Here is a 20,718-nt window from a genome sequence, read left to right as displayed (position 1 = left end):
ATCCGTGTAATTTGATATTCCCTATGTCCCAACCCATAAACTTTCGTAAAACTGTATAACTATCTGCAACGAATTGTCGGATCTTGCTTGCCTCATTTCCTACCTCTGTTCATCTCTCATGCTGTGCTGCCACACTGTGGCTTAAACATGCAATGTGCCACCCTGATTATACACTTGAAAGACAGAGGCTATGCAACCTAACGGGGCTGTTGTAGGGCTGATAGCGAGCACCTTTTAAAGCCAGCAGGGCGCACACGGGGTATTGTGGTGAGCACCGTTCATATCCAGCGGCTTTCACACTTCAGGAGGCCGAGTTGATTTAGTGGAGGCCCAGCACACAGGACAGGTTCAGGCACCAAGCGCCGTAGATGTTTTGGATCGTAGACATAAATCAAATCGGAATCGCTGGGATCGTTGCTCCTGTGTGTAAATCGCAGCTCCCACGTTCTCCCATAACTACACACAACAACCGCGATTCGCCACTCAGTGGCGAGGTTATGTGCACGTTAATGCCACGTGAAGTGTCGAATGCCCGCTAGCAGGAGGTCACGGGATCAGACCAAGGTGCCTCTCACACGTATGCACACACGCACGTGTGTACGCACACACACACTCAATTTCATCTTCACTAACCTGCTTCCGTTCCTCCGTTAAAACTATCCATTTCTCTTCCCTTGCCTACCCGACTGCTACTCTCTGCCCTGGCCTCTCAGCTACGGCCAGATCTACCCCCAACCCCTGTCACTACCCCCATCACTAACCCCATCACTAACCCTACCCCAACCCTTCCTTAACCACTCCCTCCTGTCATCCTAACTGTCACCATAGCTACACTAACCCCACTCTTTTATTTGAACTACCATCTAATGTACAACTTTATAATTATTATAAAGCGACTTTGACTAAGGCACTATAAATCCATGCACGATAATTCATATGCACGCACGCGGACGCTGACACATTTTTCAGATTCTATTACAGTGCTTTATATACGTTCCATACGTAACTGCTCATCTTGTGGCATTTTCGACATGTTTAGAACTATTTTTAGCCCGAAGAAATGTAATGGGCTTAGACACCTGCTGTGAAGGCGAGTGTAATACCCTGCTCAGCCGGTGTCTTTGCTGAATTCCACGATTGCTTTCCACAGCAGCTGTTCAGCAATAAATAAGAATTTAGTGCAACTTCTGTGAATGCCCTTCGCAAGCAATTAACTAGGTTCATTCACCACGTGAACGTGCCCTGCTTTGCTTCATGAGAGATTCTATAACTTTGGCGATATTTGTTTGTGGGTTGTGAAAATGTACCTTGCATTCCTGCAAGTTCCTACAAGAGGTTTTACCGCAGGCTTTTGGCAATTCCACTCAATACTTAGGGTCCAAGGATTAGTTTTATTGTTTGTTAAAATAGATTTTTATTTACAGAGATGGCCAGGTGGGGTGCAGAGCTCAGCATCGAACTGGCATCGTTCAAAACTTGTGTTTGAATCGGGGGAAGCCAGCCGTGATTGAAACTGGATTTTCGAGCGCAGTGAGTTGATGTCTCAGCTCCATCAACAAAGGCGGCGCTAAAAATGCCAACGTAATATTTTCTTCCGTGCTTCGTTATTAAATATCGATTTTTACTGCCGTGCAACAAACATTACTTTTTTGTAACAGGGTGGGTGTGAAAGTGCTGCCCCCCCCTCCTCGTGTGATTCAAAGGTCACCAAACGGGATGTCAGAAGTAGTTATGTGATCTCCACTTCTGCGGAGCATTCTCTAACATGGGGGTTGCATACTTTGCGGGAGTTCCGAATGGATTTTTTTTTATCTCTTGACATGGAAATTAGAATACAATCGCCATCAAAATTGTGGAAAAGACAACAATCTAATAACATTTTATCAGACGATATTTATAAGCATCAATTTATGTCCATTTTCTTTGCATCCCACTGCAGATTCTATATTTATACCACTATTCTTTGGTTCTTTTGGTAAAGTCATGTATAAAGATAAAATAATAAATTAAATGATTTTTTTTATCTTTATACGTGACTTTACTGAAAGAACCAAAGAATAATTCCTGCAGTCACGAAAGCTCCAAATTTAAGATTTATACCACTCTACAATCTGTAGAATCGTACCACCATAAATTCTGCACATTCATACCACGATACAATCTGTAAAGACAAACGGTGGTGGACCAACCTAGCAGAGCGATGCCTTCCGCCTCATGTGTACGGAACCTACGCTCAGCCGGTGTGGACCGGTTGCTGTGTGCGAGATCCATTCGGCTTCGGCCGGCAGAACGGAGCCCTTCATCTGAAGCCCCCGTGACATGGAGCGGTCTCTGCCGACTGAAGCCCGCTCAGCCGTGGCTATCGGTGCTTTTTAAGACCGGTTTAAGAAGATCTGATTTTCTCTTCTGTTGAGTTTAATTTACGTTACTTTTCCTCAGCGCCATCCGCGCTCCCGTCTCGCCCTCTTGCTGAACGTAGCCGAGCGTTACAAATCTTGGAATGATTGAGTCTCTTATAGATTCTGCGCATTCATACCACTGTACATTCTACAGGGGAGGGCAGTGTTGCTGCAGTGGTTAGCGCACAATAGAAATGAACCCGTTAACCTGAGTTCATTTACGGGCCATGGCTGACATCCGGAGCGAGTAATATCTGAAACGGTTCTGGGCACATACTTCATCAAATGAAGTATGGTCAAACAACCTTCAACGACAAAGACAACTTGAGGAGGCCTTCATCCAACAGTGGGTAGATCATGGCTGATGATAATAATGATGATGATCCAGGAGAGGATCACCAAGTCCTAAGATCATTTTCAGCAAGGTCCTGAATAGGGATATTTGGCAAATTCCACGTTCATCTACGTATGAACTTCTTTTGCACTCTACGTAGTCAACCGCGCTAATCGGAGGTGCAGAGGAAGGACAACAAACTAAACACAAAACGCAGTTCTAAAGAAATGAGTTTTCAATCTAGATTCTCTTTTTTAAATGACGTAAGCGAGAAAACCGACGTAGATATAAAAAACCCACCACTTACACGACAACATCAACGCTCGATTGGAACCGTGCGCACGAGTTCACGAACCCGCTTGCTGTGCTGCCACCGCCTGGCCACTTCGTACCACAGCGGGTGCTCGCGAGTTCAAAAAATAAATCCGCCCCGATCGACGCGACCTCCTTGTTCGCAGAGTGCGTGCGCCCCAGCGCGCCCGTTGGCTGCCGGCGTTTCTCCACCTCGTGCCCCCGATAGCAGCAGTGAGTGGTCGGCGTCTCCGAAGGGCCCTGCCTGACCGAACAGCTGCCCTCCCTCGCTGCTTAGACCCTGCTGTCGCTCAGCACGGCCCACACAGCCCCCCCCCCCACACAGCTGTCTCTCTCTCTCCCTTTTTCTGGCCCGCGAGTAAGTTTGTTTGGATTGCTCGGCATGTGTTTTTGCAGCACATTCTGGTGTCGCCCAAGGACTATTTTAGTTTCCTAGTTGTAGTGTTATTCTTATTGTTACTTTTATTGAAGCATCTCCTCTGCATCACGGCTTTTTTGCCGTCCCCCGTGGAACAATCCCCTCCATATTAGGACGTGGCGCATTTCACCCAAGTCACCCGGAATTTGCTCGGTGTCATCAGAGCTCGCGAGCGAAGCAGGTTTTGAGCCTGGTTATTAGAAGGGGAGTCGTTCAAGGCTACATGCTTCTGCACAATATAAAAGGCCTTGTTAACATACCCTGCAGTGTGGACACGGCCCTCGCCGCAAAGAGTTGTTTCTATTATCAAGTGTGGTGCTTGGATGGGTGACCACCAAGCATTGATGACAAGTTCGAGGCAGCTGCTGGGCTACTTAGTAGGCAGTTTCAATTTTTCAGTTTCATTTATTCGGTGTAGCCCTGTGAGCCATTCGGCTCTTGAATCGGGTGCAACCGCAACAAACAAAAACATGAACAAGAAACAGAGAGGGCAACACAACAACATCCATTGTTGTACTGTATTATGCTCCCACATCTATGCTCCCCACCTTCAGCCCACACACTGACCGGATTTGACGAAGTTCAGTTTGAGGGGAGGCTCTCATCCAGCAGTGGAGTGACAAAAGGGATTTAAATACATCCTTACATGATTGAACTTGAAATGTGACTGACTCCCCCCCCCTCTTTCCCCCTTCATTCCCCAAATGAAATGGCATCTGACTCACGTACCACATCAATCTTCGGCCTTACACGTCCGCTTTGGCTGTCTGTCCGAGCCGCCTATCCCGCTATGCATCACTCACCTGTCGCGGAAGCTGTACACACCCCCACACCTGCCCTGTGGTCGGATCAATAAAAAATAATTTGCCAAAAAAAATGTAAATCCTTACACATGTATTAAGTATTCAAAGTAAATTTTGATTTAAAGCTTTCGTGACTGCAGGGATTCATATTCTTGGTTCTTTCGGAGAAGTCACGTAGAAGGGAAATAATAAAATAATATGAATATAAAACAATAAAAATTCTCACGACGTTTCGACTGCAACACAAGCAATCTTCATCAGGTGTGAAATCCACTGCAATTTTTTTTTCTTGCTGTGGATTTCACACCTGATGATGATGATTGCTTGTGTTGCAGTCGAAACGTCGTGAGAATTTTAATTTTTTATATTTATATTATTTTATTATTTCCCTTCTACGTGACTTTACCGAGAGAACCAAGAATATTCAAAGTAAGTTTACAGAACAGCACGAGGTAGGGGAAAACATTGGCACCGGTTGTTCAGTTCTGTCTGAAATGGCAAAGTAAAAATGTGGCGATTAGCTGTGACCACCGGCCTGCCGGATCCGCGGTACTGCGGACGCCTTGCAATCGGAAGGTTACGAGTTCTAATCCTGGTCGTGGGTTCACTCAGCCCAACATCCTTGTGAGGCCGATAAAAGCGAGTAGCCACTTTGTGGGTTACCCTGTAGAGGGACTTGCCAACCACCGCCACGAGGCTGCGGAATTTCCACCTCTCTCAGTGCCAGTGAACGGGGAAGGTGAGCAACAATGCGTCAGAATTAGAATCTTTATAAAGACCGAAGGAATCCGATGAGCTATGAAGCTCTTTATCCACCGATGTCGAGTAGGGGCGGGGTCATTCATTTGAGCGGGAACTCTCTTGGACTTTGGTGAACACCGAGAAATGACGGCGCATTTTCCATGCGCTTGGCGGCAGATGAAGGTGGGGGGGGAGGTGGAGCGGTGGAACTCGCTGCTCTTGGCTTTGCTGTCAAGGCTGGTAGCGTTTTCTGGTTTGGTGACCTCTGCGAAGAGAGAGAGAGAGGGGAAAAAAACGGGGTGAAGAATTTGACCCCCAGCGCAAAAAAGCTTTCGGGGAGTTCTTAAAGCGTGTTATGAAATGGCCGGCATGATTTGAGCAGTAAAAATAGACACAGAGCCGAGCTGCGTGCGTGTGTGCGTGCGTGTCTGCGCGTGTGCGAGAATGTGCGTGGAGCGGTGGCGCAGTGGTCGGCGCACTACGCCCATGAACCGAGAGGTCCGAGTTAGTTTCCAGGCCAAGTCTCGCTTGACTGGCGAGTGGAATCTGAACCTTTGCTTGGACTCCCCCCCCCTACGTTGACTCGGCCTGAGACGTTTCACCCGGCGTCGGTGGCAGACAAACACACAAACAGCGGCAGGGTGTCGTGGTGCCTGCCACACCACACCGCCGTCGTGCGCTGCGGTGCCGGCCTTAACGGGTGCTCGCGGCCGAGAGCACTCGTCCCAGCAGTCTTCGCGCGAGATTTTTGCGCTCCAGTGGAATGGCCGAAATGCACCGCGCTCGTCGTTTGCAATGGAAACATTGGCTGGCACGGCGTCACCAAAAAAAAAATCATCACAGTTAGATTTGGACGTTGGCCAACGTCTTGCTAATTGGTCCATTTTTCTTTCTCTCTTTGTGCGGTGCGCGCGCGTTTGTGTGCGCGTGAGCTTTGTTTCAATAACGCATTTCTAATGCGTTTGCGGAAAGTGGAATTAGCTGCGCAAGATGGAACAGCTGGAGATAAGACGAGAATCCAACGTTTGTGCCATTGCGCAATCTTGGCGGCAAAACTGCTTAAGTAACCCCCTGCTTAAAGTTTAGTGATTTTTTTTATTACAATTATTTTAAATTTGCAAACGACGTCATTGACACGTGTGTGTGTATAATATAGACGTTTCGTTTGATATCGGATATTGTGTGTATGATATTTGCGTGTGAAATTTGCCAAAATATTTTTTGGATCGCTCTTACATAATGTGTACAGTATGTGTGTCATAAATTAAATCTACCAGAACGGTAAATCACCATATGTGGGGTCCTAAAATGTATATATAGAGACTTTTGTCGTTCCTAGCGAAGCCAAGCTAAATTAAGTTGGATCATTCCTTAGATTTTGCTTTCATGCGGTCATTCATAGCTGCGCGCAGACCATCAACGCGGCACGCCTGGTTTAATTGCAAGGGACTGAAATATGGATTTGAAGGCAGGATCTCAACAATGCTGACTTTCCATATTCATGAAAATCCCTCTCGCTCACTCGGCCGATGTGATTGGTCGGTATGGCAGCGTTGGAGCAAGTATTGCTTTCTACATTGTTGCCACCAATGAAACCCACAATACCTCGCTGATCTCGCCTAGGAGCATCAGCCGTCACGCGAGCTGCGGTCATCCTCGCAGCGGCTTTTGGCTGGCCATCGAACAGAGACGGTCACGGCATCGAGCACTTTCAGAAGCGCTTCTGCGGCCGTCTGGAACGCTCTTCCGATATTAGGAAGCCATTGGAACTATGCACTTTTAAATCTAGATCGAAAACGAATTTCTTCAGAACTGCTTTTTGTGTTTAGTTTATTGTCCGTTCCCCGCACCTCTGATTAACACGGTTGGCTACGTACTCTGCGAAAGAAGTTCAACTTCCATACATACACTGGGGCACATTTCAATACGAAACGTATCACAGTCGAAGGTAAGACACGAGGTGAAAGACATGTCCTTCCGAAATTCTCACAGTGAGCAGTCCGTCGTACCACGCCAGGGAATGGTCCTGGAAGATGATACAGCAGAACCACTGCAAAACGTACAACAAACACACCATGTTAATAATTCATTGCACCTTTTAATGGGTGGAGCAGTGTGCGGAGTGGTTGACGAGCACTGTGCTATGAACCTGACGTGCCTGAGTTAGACCACATGGCTAACGTCAGAGGTGAGTGATTTCTGAACTGGTCTAGACCCCGCCTCCCCTCATTCCCATTCACCAACCCTTACGAACCAGCATGGTGAAGTATGGCCAATACAACTCCCATGACTGACATCAGTGGATTTACAAAAGTGCTGAAAATCCACGTCAGGTTTTAGTTTGGTTTATGCAGTAGTCGTTTTAGTTGATCTTGCGAAAGTATTTCATTGATACTATAATGCTATTGTGTCACTGGTGAAGTTATTGAGTCGTTTAACTTGTCTCAAGTGACACGCATGGCTATGCGGAGCATGCTGAAACGAGAGCGGCTTCAATTCAAACGGAATTTACACATCCGCAATGCAGTCGGCCAAGGTGCAAACGTTTTTTTAACGCGAACGGCCGCGGCAATTTAAACGGCACCGTTAATTACGGGAAGTTTCCGCGTAGGAAATGTTTTCCCCCTTTGGGGGTTTTTTTTTGTCGGAGGGATATTTTTGGGACCCGCTCTGTGCTGCCTAAAGCGTGGTGTGCTGATAATGTCAGCTGATATTATTACAACAACTCGAAGCCGGCGTGGCAGGTGTGTGTGTCAGTGCATTTACGAAAATAACACTCTGCCCCCTCAGCCATCCCTCTCTCCCACCAACCAAAGACAAAAGACAAAGATCCCCCGTATAGCCTTACCAGACTGTCAGAGCAAGTGCTGTCAGTGAGCACTCACGAAGTCCGGCACGGTGTGCGAAGGGGTGGCTGGCCAGCACCACGCCAGTGGCGATGTTTACACACCGCGCCAGGTACTCATTTGAGGCCAAGTCAACTTGGGGGAGGCCCAGGACTGGTTCAGATAACCGTCACTGTTGTTGGCCGTGAGCGGGAATCGAAAGCTGGGTCGCTGGGTTCACAGAGCATCGTAGCGGCTTACCGCTACACCGCCGCTCTCCCATCCCACCACTATCACCACTACCACCAGCACCCTGCTGAAGTCCCCCCTTCAACGACTCGGGTCCCAGTCTCCTGGCACAACCCCAACAATCCCCACTCCAGCCAGCATAGGTTCGGGCTCTTGCGTTTTGTTTCGTATTTTCCCCAACGTGCTATCCCGATCGTGTTATTTGCGTCACTAGACGAAGAATCCGTCGGCAATCCTCGCAGAGCCGTGCAGCTGCCTGTGTTGGAGAACGGCGCCCCGGAAGTGGATATCACGAAACTAGTTAAGAGAGGCCTACTAGGAGGCAAAACTTTCCCGCCTACGCCGCCACGTGGGTTTGTGTTCGTTGCATGATTGTCAAACGTATATATTTAATTCGGAGAGCTGCAATTTAGTCAAATAAAGCACAGAACCAGATCTGCTTTGATGGTTTTTTTTGCACAGTCATTGGTTGACTGGGCTGAGACCATCAACTTAACACACTTGAGAACCCGATTTCACCACAGTTGGTTAAAACCCGGAGTCAAACCCAGGACCTCAGTCATGCCACCGTAGCGCTCTAAACCTCTGAGCCAGTCCAATAACCACTGTGACACTGCCCCCAACATACATTTATTCATGTCTGCATATTTAATGTTTTTAATACTAAGTATGCTACAGATTTGAGTTTCGAGGAGTTCCATACGGCAAAGACATGTTCTAAAACTCCTTCATGTCGTGATTTCGGGGGTACATCCCCGGAACTTATCAAGGAGTCACTTCAATAGGCCTCTACCTCGACACTGCTGTGCCATGTATCGGTCGTCTGACGTGTTAACGTGCGCTTACATCGGAGTCATTATCGCTAGGCTAAGCCGAGTGGCACAGCAAGAGATACTGAGCGAGTATCAGAGAGCGTGCAACAGTGTGTGTCTGGGCAAGGCAAAGAGAACGATTGGGAATTGTGCACCATTCCATCATCCGTCGTAGTGACTGATTGACAACTGTGGACATAGCTGTGGTTGGGAGGCATTACTAGTGGGGCGCTGTTAAAGATCGCGATACCATAAAGAGATTAATCAGATTTCACTTTCAGTCAGTACTTGTATATTCCACCAGCATTGAAATAAACTCCGTAAAAGAATATTGATATTATTTGTAAAGTTTTTTTTTAAATAAATTATATAGAAATACTTTGTATGAACACTTAGAAAGGGGAACATGTGGATCTGGCAACGAATGCAAATTGGGCTACAATGTTGTACTGGCTGTGAAGAAAAGTCAAAGTGTGCTTGGGTGGGATCACGTTGCTAGAAAGGATTTGTAAGCTGCTTGACAGGATGGCGATGGAAATGCAACCAAAGGAGAGAATGCACCCAGGAGGACCGACCACCGCAATTGAGATTGTGCGATGAGATCACATCCCGCGCTGGAGCGCGGCATGAGATTTCGGAGCTCGACGCTCGAGTCAAAGTTTCACGTCACCAACGCAATGGGCGTGATCGGCGGTGCTCGTCTCTACCGGCGGACCCGATCGAGTGTAGGGAATTCCACGTTACTGTGACAGGGACCATCTCGCCACGGTTGTGAGATGTGTTAACTACCTCGCCCGGTGCACATGAGGTGGGTTCGATCCCTACCCTTACTCCTGTTGTATATTTGGAGTTCGCGTGTCTCTGGGTCCTCCGGTTTTATTTTTTCCCCTCCACATTTAGAAACTTGCGTTTATTATTTGGGTTCTGTATATTTCCACCTGAGAAGCCACTTCTTTGGGGATGTCATTTGTGGCCAAATCACTTCTGAAATGGAGCCATACAGCTCGGTGGGCCTAACCTGGTAAAATACAAAACTAGTTTTAGTTTTTTTAGATGGAATAATAGCGTCACAGGACCATGAGGAGACTTGACAATAACACCGTGATGATGATTAAAATAAAATAAAGTATGTTGTGATTACGTTGGCGGTGGTGCACAAGCACAAACAACAACAAATGCAACGCATTCGTTGATAGCGCTGCCTTAAAAGGATAAATGTACAATAAGCAACGTTTCTGGCCTATTATAAGTTATTAATTTTCAAGGCCACACAGCGTTATTTTGAAACGAAATGTAACTTGGTGGTGGCTATGGTGACACAGCGGGTCTTGAAAATCCACTTCACAGCAGGTGGCACACTCCGCCTAATCTCTCCAAGAATAAAAGCGTCTGCCAGCTCCGACGCGCGTGGCGCGATGCTCATCGCTGTGCCGGTGATGGAATGGAAATTCCACATTCCCCCGAGGTTTTCCCCCCCTCCCCTGACCTGTCACCGAGTGATGGTCGTTTGCATCAACCTGGAAGGGATGATGCGTCGAGTGAGCCGCAATTGTGTTTTTCCAACTCTCGCAGCCTTCGGCTTTTGCACGTGGAGCAACCTTGCCACAGTGGCACATCTTTAGCCGCCCCTCCCAGCAAAACTTTAATTTATTTAGAACTGCCTTTTGCACGTTAGTTTGTTGTCCTTCCCCCCCCCCGCACCTCCAATTAGCGTGATTGGTTATGTACGGTGCGAAAGAAGGCCTACATACATAGACTCACACAGAGACCCATAGACTCACACATAATTTAAATGTATAATACGCATTCCATCCTAGGATCCCAATGCGCAATGCATAACAAGGAAGAAACAAAAACAGAACCAGGGCCAACTGACCAAGCTAAAGAGGGAAGGCTACTTTAAAGAGATGGGTTTTCAAAGCAGACTCAAAGTTACCGACTGCGATTGCCTAATTTCAAGTGGCGTGGTGTTCCATATTTCGATTTAAATCTTTCGTGACTGCAGGGATTAATCTTCTTGGTTCTTTCGGTAAAGTCATGTAGAAGGAAAATAATAAAATAATAATAAAACATAAGATAATTCTCACGACGTTTCGGCCACAACGCAAGCAGCCGTCCTCAGGTGAAGAACAGGTCTGTTCTTCACCTGAGGACAGGTCTGTTCTTCACCTGAGGACGGCTGCTTGCGTTGTAGCCGAAACGTCGTGAGAATTATTTTATTATGTCTTATTTGTATTATTTCCCTTCTACGTGACTTTACCGAAAGAACCATTAAGGTGGTCCATAGTTTGTGATGTCACGCTAACAAAAGCCCGAGACCTGGGAGTGATGAGCAGCTGGAGATTAGAATATGTTAAGGATCTTAATGGAATATAAATGTATTAGTTCCTGCAAGCAATGTGGTGTGAGCCCCTTTTAAAGCCTTAGAGGTATCTTAAAATCCACTCGGAATTGAACCGATCGCCAACAATGTTGTCGTGCGAACTGCGTGACATCTGACGTCACAGGTGGTGTCGCGCGTGGCATGACGTCATTGGGAGTGGAGGCGCTCTCATTGACGCGTGACGTCATCACCTTGGCCCAAAAGATTTATCTGCCAAACGCTGTTTTTTTTTACTCCGAAGTTTTGGGTAACGCCGATTGTTCATTTGGCTGGATTTACAGGGTGTTTAAAAAATATGGACCCGATTTGAAATCGTTATATCTTTGAAATTGGGTCCATCTTTTTGAAACGCCCTGTATTATATAGGGCAGGAGTCGGAACCTCTGCAAATCCCGAGCCGGACGTGGCTTTTAAATAACTTCTTTGTGATGTTATTTATTAAGGACCACAGTCTCGTCTCTTAAAATATTGAGTTTTTTTGACCGAATTCGATGAAAAAATACTTTTTGTTATTTTGGTTGTTCACCCCTGATAATAGGGTAAGTCCTTAATAGTCACACAACTTGAAAACTAAACTTGTAAATTATATCGGATCATCTTTACAAGCAATGTCGCGTTCATCCTCCACCAACCCCCACGCCGCAGAAAGACAGCCGGGCAGAGCTAATGCATAAACACTTCCAAACTGGGTTGGAAAACATAAAAATTTAGAACGGCCAAAGAAGAAAAAGCAAAACTTTCCGATGCGCCCTCCCCATGGCAGCCAAAGTCACCCTGAAGTAACTTTGCCTGTCATTCCTGAACACTTGGTACAGTCTGTGCGGGCATATGTTTTTTTCTTTTGAAGCCCGTGGATTTGTCCAAACCCCCCCTCACCCTGTTGCTGTCAGAGATTCTTGGAGCCACATGGTACAGCCCAAAAAACAGGGGTGGCTTTACGTTTTTTATTTTTAGTACAGTGCTGTTACTATTCTTGCTTCTTAGCCACTCCTACCGAACGAACACCCTTGGCTCTCTCGCACAACACACGGACGCACGGCTCTCGCTGTGGTGTTGAAGAAAGGCGTGCGAGGAAACGACGAAGCTCGCGATCGCGACGTTCCATCGGGGAGCTCAGATTCCACGAGCGGAGTGATTTCTACTCGAGGAGCGGCGCGTCGTTGTTCTGACAAGAATCCCGCAAGTGTTCAAGTGTTCCGCCTGCTTGCGTATATCGTTTTTTTATTCTACTTCCTTTTTTTTCTTGCAACTTTCGTTACATGTGTATTGTAATCGTAGTTTTTGTTTGAAGTCTGTTCTGACATTTTTCTAGCTGCATTTCTAGAAGTCAAATAATATTCGGCATTTTTCCTCCGCTCATTTTTTCCACCCCACCCCCCTCTCCACCACCTCTCAGTTATGATGTCTTTGTAAAAAAAAAAACATTTTTACCACGAGTATTATGAACACAGTATTAACGCTGGCAAACCGTTGCACGGTCCCGTTGCTTTTGGCGAAGAAGAAGCCGCTTGTTGGATTCCAGAGATTTTCCGTGCGTTGATGGGAGCCTGGGAACAACAGAGTGGTGTCAGCTCCTGTGCCTCCGTCTCATTCACTTGTGCCGGCCGCGACCGCACAAACGATGCTTCAACTTTCAAGCCACCTGCCGTCACTCGCTGTGCCGTTGCTCACTCGGTCTGTTTACTCGGTGTAAGCGGCTGACAGCGCTGTGGGCAACACTCTTTTCGGTCGGACGCAACTCTGCCACGATGCACGCCGCTCTTTGATTTTGCGGTAAGGAGTGCCGCTTGTCTTGACGATCACGGGGTCCCTCTTGTAACCCTTGAAGATTTCGGCTATCGCTGCAAAACGTCGCCGGTCGTTGGGCCCGAAGAACTCGAACGATCTCTTCACCCCAACGTCGGTGACGGCCTTCGTTCGAACTCGAGTTCAACGAGAACACGTCTTCCCGTCGTTGTTGCTGGACGAAAATCCACGCGGGAATATTCTTGCGTTTTCCAGGACCTCGCCAGGGTTTTTCATCGAAGCTCATTCACGAAGTCAAGTCGTGACGTGAGTGAAGTAGACACATTTTTTTTCTTCCATTTTTAGAAATCTTAAAATTTCAGTTATGTGTCAGTGATCCGTATTTGTGTTGAGCGAAGCTTTAAACTTTTGACAGTATTTATTTTAGCATGGTCCATTTTAAGAGGCGATTTGGAATCAAACATTCTTCTGTAGTTTGTAATTGTTTTTACAAATAAAACGGTATTTTAATAAGTTTAGAAATACATTTCTCATTCTTTTCTTCAGTTGATCCGATCAACAAGCAAAGAAATAACTCTTGTGATAAAGGTCTTGCAGTGATTTATTATTTAACACTTTAATTTATAAGCAATTTGCTTTCCTTTTTGTCTTTCCATACATTTTATCAATATAATAACAATATCTCAATAATACATTTCCGTATAATATTAGAATATATGCATTTAAATGCTACGTTCATAATAAAAATTTTAATAATTGTTTTAATATCGCTATCATCATTCTGCGAACTTTTACGCCGACTCAAATTGTGAGCGACCCTTAACGCAGACTTGGGACGCAAAATTGGCAGTTAAAAAAATCGAGGGAAAGATCAATAAATCTGTAGCAACGCTGTGTTGTTGTTTTTATCCATCGCTGAGCATGCTGCTTGGTATTATTATGAGCAATAACAACAACGATCCATTCTGGGGCACATCCAATTGATTTCGAGACAACGCCAAACCTTTCGTTTTTGTACACGTTTTACATCACGCGCGCCTGCGTGTATATGCCCGCGTCCGTATCGCGTAGCACTCTGAACGTACAAACGCACTGTTCTCTCTTAAATTCCTGCGACTCTATCTGCACTTGACACCAGCAGTGTTAGCGCGAGGTGGTTCAACGGCAAGAGAAACTGCAGCATCGGCAACATCAGCAAGCAATAGGTGCAGCGGTAAAATCGGCAACAGAAGCACAGTTGGCGCAGCAGCAACAGAAAGCACGAGCATTGGACGCAACAGGAGGAAGCACAAGCAGTTGGCACAGCAGAAGCAGTCGGATAAGTCAAATCTGCTCGGGCAGCCGAAGCCAAAAACCATCGCAACCAAACGCCCGAATTTTTCTAAATATTTTTCTAAATTCGATTAATATCTGCCGAACGTCCGCCGACAAATCCGACTCTGGGTGACGGCGGTGGTGGTGAGGACGAAGAGAAGGAGGAGGAGGGGGAGGGAAAGAGGGGAGGGATAAGGGACTCGACGTCGAACGACGGGCGACGATCGGGCCGCCGTGCCGAGAAGGAGGGAGCGGGACTCCGACCCTGCCGCGAGCACGGAGAGGGGGGCCACGCGGGGGGGCGCGGACAAGCGGGGGCGGCACGCGGGCGCGATGATGATCAAGGACAGCGTGTCGCTCCGCCAGGACCCCGACCTGCGCGGAGAGCTCGCGTCGCTCGCCCGCGGCTGCGACTTTGTCTTCCCGTCACGCTTCAAGAGCCGACTGCGGCTTTACCGCCAGCTGCAGGTAACGGTGGACCCGGTTGCCGCACGGAAGTGACCCCTCCCCCCGGGGGGGATTTTAGGAAGAGATGGTGGTGGCAGGAATGAGTTTGGGATGAGCGGGGTTGCGACAGGAGGCACACGTGTGCAGGATGGATGCTGGGGGCGGGGGGGATAGTGTAAGCAACTTGGAAGTTAGTGATCGGCAGTAATGGCCCCGTGATGACCCCGCTTACCGTGACATCGGGCGGCTTGCAACATAAGCGCGCAAAGCATACCTGATGTATTACATGTGGTGATACAGAATGTGCTGGCAGAGATGTGGTGCGTTAGTTACCGCACTCTATTGTGAACCTGTCAACCTGGGTTGTATTCCTGGCCATGACTAAACACCGGTTCAAAGCAAGCTTCACAAACCTGCACTATCCAGTATGGTGAAGTATGGTCCAGCAACCCCTCCTCCCATAACCGACACGGTACAGAGAGGCCTTCACCCAAAATTGGTTGACAAAGGCACTGAAAACGATGATGAGGTTTGGGATCGCACTGCACACGAGGGGGGTGGTGGTGGCACCAGCACCAGAGGCTTGTCCTCCACAGTGCCCGGTGTCTGCACACCTCACCAGCTACTCGATCCCTCGTTTAAGGCAGAGCATGCGCAGCCGGTTAATCAAATAGAGACATTTGGGATTGCAGTACAGTGCAACTTGAACTTTTTTCGCACCGTACGTAGCAAACCGTGCGAATCGGAGGTGCGGGAGGGAAGGACAACAAACTAAGACACAAAAAGCAGTTCTGAAGAAATGAGTTTTCAACCATTTAAGTGGCAAATTAACTTTTGCCATTACCAGTCCAGATATTCACCACTGATATTAGCCGCGAGCGGGGAATTGAACTCGGGTCGTTGGGTTCAATAACCACTACCCCACCGCAGCACACGTGTGCACACGTTGAGTGTGATGGCTGTGGGCTGTTAACGAGCACTGCAATTCCAGCTCGCGACCACAGCAAGCTTACAAGGAGTGAGGTTTACAGTGGCGTGACAAATCACCCCTTCAAGCTGCCTCCTAAGGGGCGTGAATGGTCTCATTGTGCTTTGGCCGTGCCGATAAATTGCACGTCTGCGCGCAAAACGTGTTCCGTAACGAAACTCTACCTCGTGCGTGTTTTTTCCCGGCTTTCAGTGTCACCGAATACGCCTGGTGTGTGTGTTTGCGTGCGTGCGTGGGTAGTGGTGACGTAGTGGTTCGTGCAACGCACTCCGGTCCTGGCGACCTGGGTTCGATTCCCAGCCATGTACGACAGTCGGTGGGAATTGGCATCCTGGTCTCCACTCAGTGGGGTCGTTCTTAAATGCGTGGAACAAAATCAGCAGCGCAGAAACAAAGGTGGCCTGATCTATTGCTGGCCACACCACTCTCTCATGTGCCATCCTAGCCTTAATACAAAATAACCATTGGCACCATTGTGAATAATATAAGTAATGACGTGAATAATTATCAGTGAGTATATCTTTTGCATGTGTGTTTAACTTCTTTCGCACAGCCATACGTAGCCAACCGTGCTAATCGGAGGTCCATCACATATCCGTCCTTCCACGTAAAACGGAAGTGGTATTTTATTCCCACTTCTGGTTAACCACAAAGCCTTCTGGGAGTGCAAATTAGGTGCTCGCGAACAGCATTTGCCCACCACGATCTACCGTGCCACACACGGGGTCTTTGCCACTTTCTTTTGTGCTCTGCCAATGGGCAGTAGATTACGCGCAGTGCTATTATCCCAAGGCTGGGGTTAGATTCTCGTTTATGGATATGGGTGGCGTGTTTACACGTGTGCCTTCAATGTGTCCACGTCAAGGGTTTACAGCAGTGCCAGCCACCTTATTTTATTATTTCTACAGTTTTTTTTTCCTTTTGTGGGCCATGAGCAGAGCTGTGTGGCTCCATGCCTTATTTGTGCGCATGTCGCAACTATTTATGCCGGCACTCCTCCACATTGACCTTCCTGCACTCCCCTTGTGTTTTAAGACATCAGAGGTTGCATTGGGGAATGGGGACAACGGTGGCTAGGAGATGTTACCTCCCTCGCCTGGTATACAGGAGGTCGTGGGTTCGATTTCGACCCCGACGCCTCCTGTGTATTTGGAGTTTGCATGTCTCTCCTTGTGGTGGCGGTGATTTTTCTCAGGGTCCTCCGGCTCTTCCCTCCGCATTTAGAATCAACTTGCATAATTGGCTGCTATAAATGTCCACGTGATAAGCCACCTCTTTGAGCTATCATTTGTGATAGCCAGGCTGACTTGTGAAAAAGAGCTATGTAGCTCAGTGGGCCTTACCTGGTAAAATAAAATAAAAATAGTTTAAATTTCGATTTAAAGCTTCCGTGACTGCAGGGATTCGTATTCTTTGTTCTTTCGGTAAAGTCACGTAGAAGGGAAATAATCAAATAAAATGATTGCTTGTGGTGCAATCGAAACGTCGTGAGAATTTTATTGTTTTATTTTTATTATTTAATTTTTATTATTTCCCTTCTACGTGACTTTACCGAAAGAACCAAGAATATAAAAAATAGTTTCGTAAAAATGCACCACCGTTGCTCTAACCTTTTTGGAGGAAGGCCTGCCCGTGTCTCGCTCAGCAACTGTGGAGCTAATTGGCAAGGCTGTGTGTTGCAGATCCGTTTTTTTCAGCTGCAAAATTGGGCCTTCAGGTGTGTTTGTTGTTGTTGCTGCAAGGCTTTGAGTGGCTTAACGGACTTCTGAGTTGATACAACGAGCGGGGCTGCCAGTTGTGTAGTTGAAGCCCTGACCTGGTTCCTTTATCATTGTCATCGTAATCATCATCACCACGTTCATCTTCACGACTTCCATCATCACCACCACCACCACTACTACCATCTTCATCAACATCATCGTCACCAACATCACCACTGCCAGTAACTTAATTACCACTGCCATCATCACCGTTATCACCACTGCCGTCATCACAATAATATTTGCAATCTTCATCATCCATCTGTTATTTGTTCAAAGAGAGGACAGCTGGGTGCTCTTGTTGTAGCTGCGCGAGTTAAGGGAAGACTGGTCCCTGTCATACTAACATGGAATACTCACCAAAGTCTCTAGAACCCTGTTACCCCCACCCCCCGCTAACCCCCCCAACGGAAATGAATACCAATCACAGAGCAGGGAAGCCAAATGCAGAGAGAGAGGTGGGGGTAGATGGTGGTAAGCCAGAAGGGGGAAAAAGGCACAATTTTTCTTTCTCATATGGCTATGATTATACACCCGGCCATGCCCAAAGATGTAGCGTCTGTGCTCGCTACGTACGTGTTTCAACGCACGGGCGTATTTGCATCCGTGTGTCGTGCTCGCCCGAGCTTTTGCAAACACATCCAACGTAATCGCCTTTGCACAGTGCTGGCCAGCCCAGTTGTATTCCTCGTTACTGATTATGCATGTGGTTCTAGGGGCAAGGTAGAAATAAAGTAATGCCATGTTTGTTTTTTTCTTCGGAGAACACGACGTGTTTGTCGCGTTTGTGCCATTTTCTCCACAATTTTATCCCGAGCAGTCCATCCGCTCGTGTTCGAGAATGGCCCACAGAAGGAGAGTGTGTGGTGGGGAGTAGTCTGAGATGAGACGGGGAGAGTGAGGAGAGTGTGTGGACAGACGGTAGATGTGAGGACAGGCAGTAGAGTGTGTGGAGGGTAGTTGCGAGGAGAGGGGAGAAGTAGGCAAGCGGTGAGCACATGGGTGACCTTTGGAGATGGTAAGGGTGATGGTAAACTAACTTGTCATGCATTACTCTCCAACACCACTCTTGCGCAGGTTTGTTTGCGAATGCCCTGAAGTAATCCCGTTATTTCTCATCCAAATCCCGCTCAGTTGAGCGACACAACACATCCTCCTGGTGTGGAGGAGTAGGGTGGGGGGGGATCAATTTAGGGAAGTCGTCAGTGGTGGTTCAGTGGACGGAGTGGGCTCTGTCAAGGGAACGTGTGATTCTCACGTGAGCGCGGGTCTGACTTTCGCTCCGTGACTTCGATGCCGGGGCTCGGTACGTGACGTGGGTTCAAGCGCCGCCGTTCTGCGCGCACCTAAATTTGGCTCGCGTAAAAAAAAAACCTCTCTCAGCTCCCTTCCAAACTGTACGGGCGTCCCGACACAAAGGCACCCTTATGAGTGGCGACTCGCCTCTTCACACTGGCCTCTCTCTCTCGGTGACAAGCTGACTCACGCGGACCCACCCCCCCTCTCTCCGCGCGAGCCTCCATCTCTCGCCCGTGAGGCTTGCCAAGTCGGCGGAGGTCCCGTTTGTGCCTGTTGTGTTTTTATCCAAAATCGGCCAAAGAAGAGGCCCCCTGTTTCGCTTGTTGGCGTCGTCGCGGTGGTAAATAAATACGTGCATGGCCTTTTATTTGCGCTGGGAGTCCTCGCTGAGTCTCGCGACTCTCTCTTTCTCTCTCTCTCAGGAAGGTCCTGCATTTGAATGTTTGGGCTGTTTCCTTAAAAAAAGGGTGAATCCCGAACCTCCCATTAGGACGGTTGGCTACGTGCGGTGCGAGAGTTATACATTCATACATAAGTCTAGTTTGCTTTATCCATGTTTTTTTTCTTTTAATTGCTGATCTTTATTGAAAGAATGAACCATCATCTCAAATGTTCCCTTGTCCTGTTTAAATACTTTCCAAGTCCAATTTAAAAGCATTCACCATGAACAACTTATGGGCGTGTAGATGTACATTTAAGATACTTTAAAGATGTGGGTAATACATTAGTGCATCAAATGATCGAGACTTTAATTCGAACAGAAATAGTGTCCACCTCTCCTGATCAGGAAGAATTGTTCCTTATATACTGCGGTGTCGGATGTACTCGGATGAACTGATACACCCTGGAATGACGATGGTGCAATCAGTTGAAGCGTTCCTATGCCTTGACTTGAATAGGGAATGGTCTCTAGCGATGGCAGTGGAGTTTGAGCTGAAGTTGACTTGGGGTTTTGGAGGCACCTCGCATGAGTCGACTGAAATGGAAGAGGCATCGGTGCCAAGGAACAGGATGTGCAACCCTTAGCTGGTGGCCTCACTCGTGGTATCTCTAGACCAGTGGTTCTTCTGAACCTGGGGTGCATGCGCCCCTTGGGGCTGCGAAATGGCCTTTCTGGGGGGGGGGGGGGGGGTGCGAGCCATGGCCAGATATTTTAGAAGGTAAATCATCGAAACACACATTAAGCACGGGCACGTAAGTACAACTACTTTGTTTCATCAAACTTATGTATTAATATTACAAGCACATCCAGAAGTGGGCTGTTCTCCCTCTCGCGTGCCCATCACCGACTGACACCCTTGACTCTTTTGACCCTGCCTCGCTTGAACTAATGTCGCCGCAGTGTGATAACTCCTCAAACTCACCTTTATCTAGATCTGCATTGGTGGCTACTTGGGGTTTCAACAGAAGCTGAAGGCCCATAACAGGAAAATTGAGTGAGATAAGAGGGGGGAGAGGTAGACAGGAATGAATCCGTGGAGGATATTGACCAAGTGGAGAGCAATTTAGCAGTTGTTTTGCGACTGGACGGGGAAGCCGGGGATCTGAAGATTGGGGTGATCTGGTCTCAGTTGATAGTTCAGTGAGCAGTCGGGCAGCTGAATTCTGGACCGTGTGGGGTTTGCATGTGATGGATGTGCCTGAGTAGCATGCATAGGTGTCTTGCAATAGAACGTCATAAACTTTTAATAAATGTTGACAGAAGAGAGGGCTCATTCCTTCCAGTCGCAAAGGGTCCCCCACCCAGTTGACGAGCATCTCCTTTTGCGAGTGTAATTTGCCTTAACGGTCTCTCATCTGGTTACAATTACACACTGCCGGTGCCTGCCTAACAGGGAGAGCCTCTGGTTGCCACCATGTTTGTCTCGTAGCCGCCCCTGACGCGAGA

At 47.7% G+C, this 20,718-nt stretch overlaps 1 protein-coding gene across 3 annotated transcripts in view; it reads left to right on the top strand.

Annotated features, from left to right (window-relative positions):
* The window catches only part of LOC144947015 (serine/threonine-protein phosphatase 2A regulatory subunit B'' subunit beta-like), an 85,487-nt gene that overhangs the window by 29,743 nt on the left and 35,026 nt on the right, over positions 1–20,718 (top strand). Inside the window, exon 1 of one of the 3 annotated variants that reach the window (XM_078876138.1) lies at positions 14,595–14,804. The exons of the other annotated variants lie outside the window; for them this stretch is intronic. Within the exon in view, the coding sequence (XP_078732264.1) occupies positions 14,670–14,804 (135 nt within the window). The 5' untranslated portion in view covers positions 14,595–14,669. Of the gene's footprint in view, positions 1–14,594; positions 14,805–20,718 lie in introns of those variants that run through there. 3 annotated transcript variants of the gene reach the window in all.

Source organism: Lampetra fluviatilis, chromosome 43 (genome assembly GCF_964198595.1).
Source record: "Lampetra fluviatilis chromosome 43, kcLamFluv1.1, whole genome shotgun sequence".
NCBI classification, from domain to species: Eukaryota; Metazoa; Chordata; class Hyperoartia; order Petromyzontiformes; family Petromyzontidae; genus Lampetra; species Lampetra fluviatilis.
This window is presented reverse-complemented; position numbering and strand designations above follow the sequence as displayed.